Raw genomic sequence first — 6,044 nt, 5'->3', positions numbered from 1 at the left:
TTAACTTATAAATAATATTTTTTAAGAGAATAAAAACTTTAAAATCAAAGCTATGAAAATTTAAACACTTATATTTTAAAATTTGAAGCTACATAGCACATAATATTTAATATCTACACAAAGAATTCAAAAATATCAAGATTTCCAACACAATATTTTGAAAACAAATTAATATCAAATATTGTAAAGAAACATAGGAAAACTTATTTTACAAGATCTTTTTAAATATTAAGGTCATTAAAATAATGAAAATTCTTTCAAATAGCCCTTTTTAAGTTTGTGTCACAAAATAGCCCTCAAGAAAGAAAATGACCAAAATAGCCTTTTTTATTTTGAAAATTTTAATGTTTTTTTTTTTACTTTTTAAAATTTGAAACCCTATCCCCAAAACCCCACCCCTTAACTCTTAACCCTAAGTCTAGATTAGTTAACCCTAGGGTAAAAATACATTTTTACCGTTAAATAAAACTTATTTTGGTCATTTTCTTCATTGAGGGCTATTTTTGTGACAAAAACTGATAAATGACTATCCTAGGAAATTTCTCTTAAAGTAAAGCAAACCAAATGATAACTTCTTATAAATCTATAACCCGATTCACGGATAAAAACTATGGACTTCATATAATACATAAAACTAAAATAACCTCATACGAGTTTAGTTGCATAAATATATTTAGAGAATAATGTTTATTATAAATAATTTTAAAATAAAATGTCTAAAGACGCACATCAATAAATTAGATAAATTTTATACACAATTTATATAGAATACCAACAAGAGATTAGAGTATGAATGACAATTTTAAAAAAATAGGAAGAATGGTCAATATGTATTTATAAGTATGATAATATAATATATAGAGATGCTAATCAATTTATCAAATAAAAAGATAGGTAAAATGTATAATGATTATATGTAACTATTATCATACATATTATCATACACAATATGAATTCAACAGTGTACTGACAATTTTAAATTATAAATTTTATCTAGATTAATCAAGCATCATGATAGGTAATTAATGTATGATTACAATGTATGATACAAATAATAAAATGTATAATAAAAATAAAAACACTTGCAGTATATTAAGCAAGCTAAATGATAGGGAAAATGTATGATAAAATACTTACGATAGTGTATTACCAGTTTCTATGCATCGAAAAAATTTACATAATATTAAAAAGATAAAAATTATAAATTATAAACAAAACAAATACATTTATAAATATAATTTATACATTTGTCAATTCAAAAAATAAATAGCTAAGAAGAAAATACATTTTTACAAAAAATATTTATATAAATTTCTATTTAAGAACTAAAAATTATTATAAAATATAAGCTAAATTATTAATACAGATTCGCGCTACGCGCGAGTACAAAATCTAGTGCATAAGAAAATGTTGGGTGGAAAGATAGTGGATTCGAGATTATATATTAACTGGAATAACCACTTTACAAAATATTAGCTTCACTAAAATAACTTTTATGGCTTTCAATAAATGATTTAATGGTAATATTACCATAAATATAAGAGTAGTACACTTGTAATATATAAAGCAAGTCCATGGAATGTCAATAAAAATTGTTATCCCCTTCTTATTATTTGAGGACTTAGTTTTGGGTTCCCCCCCTAGGGTGAACCTCTAGATTCACCAACCAATAGGATTGTGTTATTTCATATTCGATATCTTTTAAAAAAGGAAACAAAATATTGTCAAATTATATTATCTTTTTAAAATTAAAAGATAAAAAGAAATAAATAAAAAATAGTAGTAATTATAAAACAAAATATTTTTAACGTTGTCAGCAAAACATTAAACCCTAAATCCAAATCCCTAAACCCTAAATCCTAAACCCTAAACCCTTGGGTAAACCCTAAACTCTAGGATAAATTTTAAACCCTAGGATAAATCTTAAACTCTAAATAAAAATCACTAAACACTAAAACACTCAAGGGTTTAGGGTTTAGGATTTAGGGTTTAGGATTTAGGGTTTAGAGTTTTAGGGTTTAGTATTTTTATTTAGAGTTTAAGATTTATCCAAGGTTTTAGGGTTTACCCAAGGGTTTAGAGTTTACCCAAGGGTTTAGAGTTTACCCAAGGGTTTAGGGTTTAGGATTTAGGGTTTAGGGATTTTAGGGTTTACCCAAGGGTTTAGGGTTTAGGATTTAGGATTTAGGGATTAGGATTTAGGGTTTAGTGTTTTGCTGACGATGTTAAAAAGATTTTTAAAATTGTTTTTTCTGTAGCTGCTATTTTTTTTAATTTTTTTAATTTTAAAAACATAATATAATTTGATAATATTTTGTTTCTTTTTTTAAAAGATATCAAAATTGAAATAATGAAATCCTACTTAACCCTAGGGGGTGAACCCAAAAATAACTCTTATTTGAGGAGAACTTTTATCTCATGTGTGATTCACAAGTTTGTCATTACTTATGTGTCATCACTACAATCTACCTCACATCTTTTTTTAAATAGCCCTTTTTGGCCTAGAATAATTACATGTCATGTCATTGTCAAAATATTTTAGTATATGTTTCATTATATGCATTTTTATTCTAAGCATTTATTATAAGAATCTTGCCAAAAACATATAGTCTCGTTGCACGAACGTATTAAGTAAATTTAGAATATTTAGAATATTGATACTTTTTAACATCCATGTCATATGACACTATTGTATGAAATGTAAACCATGTGGATAATCTAATTTATATGCTATGTTAAGTTATATCGATACTTTTTAACATCCATATCAACTCGAAATAACATTAAGTTTTTTAATTTATATTATATAATTTTTCTCAACTTAGTCAGAAAATTGTTTCGGCCTCGTAAGGTCAAGGAGTCAAACCTATGTATGTATTAACATGATCACAATCGATTGTATAAATAGTTTACTAATAATGAAATGCATTTATTTTCACAATAATCATATATAAAGCGTTAATTATAGACAACAATATACACAAATTTGTGTTCACAGAAATATTTTAGGCAAGTCAGAGTCAATATGACATTCGTATGCAAATTATAATAAATTTGTGGTTTATTAGTTTTTCCTTAAATGTAGTTAAATATATTTTATATACTAATAGTTTCCAATGTATGATTGATAAAACATCAGTACTTCCGTATAAACATCAACCTTTGGTCTCATTCATTTCATCCCAAGCATAAACTGATCAATTTATAACAGCTTGATTTAATACATTTCGAACCGTAATTGGTTTAAAGTGGATGGTCTCGATTTCGTGATTATATGACTGATTGAGTTATTCAAAAGGATGTCCATATTAAATTAAATGCAATGCATTAACTCAAAAACCAAGATTTTTAATTTCGAAGTCAACATTAATAGTGACAGACTTTTATTTAGTCAATATATAAAACTCAAATCAATTCAAGTTTATAGTCAATATTATAATTTTCGAAATTATTTCCTGTATTTGTTTTCTTGCAGTTAATATTTTCCAAAATTTGATTTAGGAATCGAAAAATAAGGGATTTCGAAGATTGATTCTCAGATTAAATTGAGCCGGTCTAAACCTTAATAATTGTTAGTATATATATATCATACTAGATTTCTAGCTACCGTACTACAACCTAGAACAGAAAAAGAAAATGAGTACCATGAATTTTATCTCAAACTTGAAACCAAAAAAGTTTATGTGGAAGATTAAAGTGAAAGTCATAAGACTTTGAAAATAGTACTTGGCTGATGATGGAGAGATGAAACGATCTTGGTAGATGCAAAAGTAAGTGGTTCTTTGTTTGATTTTATAGGGAGATAAAATCTATGCATCGGTTAAAAAGTATTTGGTTTGACAGTTTGATCCTTTAATGAGTCAAAGATGTTCTAAGCTTCTGTTTAACTTTCCCTTGACACATTCTTCCGGTTCATACGGACAACCAACCATAAATCGAAAAGCCCAAACTGTTTGTTTTAATTTTTTAATAATTATTAATTGAAAATTATAATTTTTTAAGCCCATTTTTGCGCATATCGTCACTTAGTTTTAATAGTATATATTTTTATTTAAAGGAATAAAAAAGAAAAAGAAAAAGAAATTAACAATGAATTCCTTCATTTCTGGTGTGCTGTTTGCACCTTACGAATCGTGTGAACTAAGTCTAAAGTCATACCTCTCAGCTTTTACATTTTTGTCGGCCCTCTTGTCCACAAATAAGTCTCAACCTTCAACTCTTCTCTCCTGTCCTTACGAAGTGTAAACATCTTTTTCTACAAACTGACCTTTTCAAACAAATTTCGTATTGGATAACCAAAAAAATAAACCATATATATAAACATCATATATCAATTCAGTATCCAAATTCCTCTGAGACTCGTCCACAAACATCAATTTGAACGAACCATCTATAAAAAAAAACCTTTGACAAAATAATTCAAAACAATGTACTCTTCATCGTCTGTATCAAAACGCCTCATTTTGATCTATGTCTTGGCCATACAACTACTCCTTATAAACAGTGAATTGTCCTTAAACACGACCAATGACTATCTCAACCACACATGTTTGGTTAGTCAAGGAAAATACAAGACGGGAAGTGAGTACGAGAAACTTATAAAACATATCATGAAAATGTTCTATATAAACAGTATCAGAGGTTACGACCTTTTTGGCGATTCTACTTTTACCGCTGTCCTCCAGTGCCGCGGCGACTCCTACGGGACCAAGTGCCGCGACTGCTTTGTCACCGCCCTCGCTGCGGTAATGTCACATCAAATATTATTGATTGGTTATTTGTTTTTAATTTGTATAAAGCTGCGCACATACGCTTTTGATTACGTTTTAGCATAAGATAAAAAAGACTACGTGTTTTATGTTATTAGTCTCGTGCAATCTCGTTATTGATTGTGGCGTAGATATTTAAAATGTATATTACAGCTTCGTAGGAGATGTCCATGGTACAAGGGGAGGATAATATGGTATGACCAATGTCTTCTCTCGATGGATTCCAAATATTCTGTTGGGCAGATCGATTATGACAATAACTTTTGTATGTCCAACGCGAAGAAGGTGGTAGAAGATAGATCTGAATATATAAAAGTTTGGAATATTCTCGTTGACGATCTGACGGAATTAGCCATCACTGGAGATAATTCTACATTGTACTCTGTGGGGGAGAAGCGGTACAAGGGTGATATGGTATATGGAATGGTGCAGTGTGCGAAAGACTTATCGCGAAAAGCTTGTCAGGAGTGTTTGTGGTATAATAGCTTTCATTTTCAAGATTGCGTGAATTATTTTCGAGGAGCGAGAGTTGTAGGTAGGAGCTGTACTTTTAGGTTTGAATTCTATCCTTTTATTGCCAAGCAGGTCCATAATATTTAAAAGAACTAAAAGTATTAAAAAATTCAATTAATGTTAAATTAATTCAATCATAAGGTTTTTTTCTTTTTTTTTGCTGGATAAACTCACTTTTATTAAATAAAAATTACAAAGTTATTACAAAAACTACTGATGAATCAAATTTTTACACATGCACAAATTATATATGCCATATGTTAAAGACAATTTAAACAAATAACTAAATTATCGATGCTTTTTTATCAAAGCCTTATGCAAAAGTTGTGCTTTGTGTTCTTTTCTTTGTTGAGACTTCTAATTGCACATTGCATTACAAAACCATTGATTCCATCAATACTTTTAAAAAGTAGACAAGTTGATAACAATCAATCTGTTACAATGTCTTTTTCGCAAATGATGAATTTGAATTTCTTCAGTTTGATATCTACTTGTAAATCTTCCCTAAATATTGGTTCCATGGTGGTTTTTCTTGAGGACGTCCTTTTGACAAAAAAATCATCAATATTTGAACAAAGCGATAGTGGTTTACTTAGCATTTACGACGACCACCGGACTCTATCCCAAAACTAACTATGAATATTAGAACATAAAACTGGAGAAACACAGCAGACCTTCACAAGCAATAGTGCTAGAATTTTTACTTTTGTAAGACAAGAAAAACAACCAAAAGCAATCTAATATATGATGACAAAGGAGAGC

The 6,044-nt window shown here is 28.5% G+C and overlaps 1 protein-coding gene across 1 annotated transcript; it reads left to right on the top strand.

The window, feature by feature from the left end:
* The first annotated feature begins 4,247 nt into the window (after nucleotides 1-4,247).
* Nucleotides 4,248-5,418, top strand: LOC106293823 (putative cysteine-rich repeat secretory protein 17). Its single transcript, XM_013729463.1, has 2 exons — nucleotides 4,248-4,745; nucleotides 4,923-5,418. Exons 1-2 carry the CDS (start codon nucleotides 4,428-4,430, stop codon nucleotides 5,367-5,369), a joined length of 765 nt encoding a protein of 254 aa, XP_013584917.1. The 5' UTR covers nucleotides 4,248-4,427; the 3' UTR covers nucleotides 5,370-5,418.
* Nucleotides 5,419-6,044: the final 626 nt, after the last annotated feature.

This window comes from Brassica oleracea, chromosome C5 (genome assembly GCF_000695525.1).
Source record: "Brassica oleracea var. oleracea cultivar TO1000 chromosome C5, BOL, whole genome shotgun sequence".
Lineage (NCBI taxonomy): Eukaryota > Viridiplantae > Streptophyta > Magnoliopsida > Brassicales > Brassicaceae > Brassica > Brassica oleracea.
Note: the sequence above shows the minus strand (reverse complement) of the source record. Positions and strands in the feature narration are given on the sequence as shown.

Bases quoted from the DNA above. Each gene is read 5' to 3' on its own strand.
- LOC106293823 (XM_013729463.1), top strand. From the start codon at position 4,428: ATGTACTCTTCATCGTCTGTATCAAAACGCCTCATTTTGATCTATGTC. The intron at 4,746-4,922 runs GTAATGTCACAT...TGTATATTACAG, and splicing joins TTGTCACCGCCCTCGCTGCG to CTTCGTAGGAGATGTCCATG.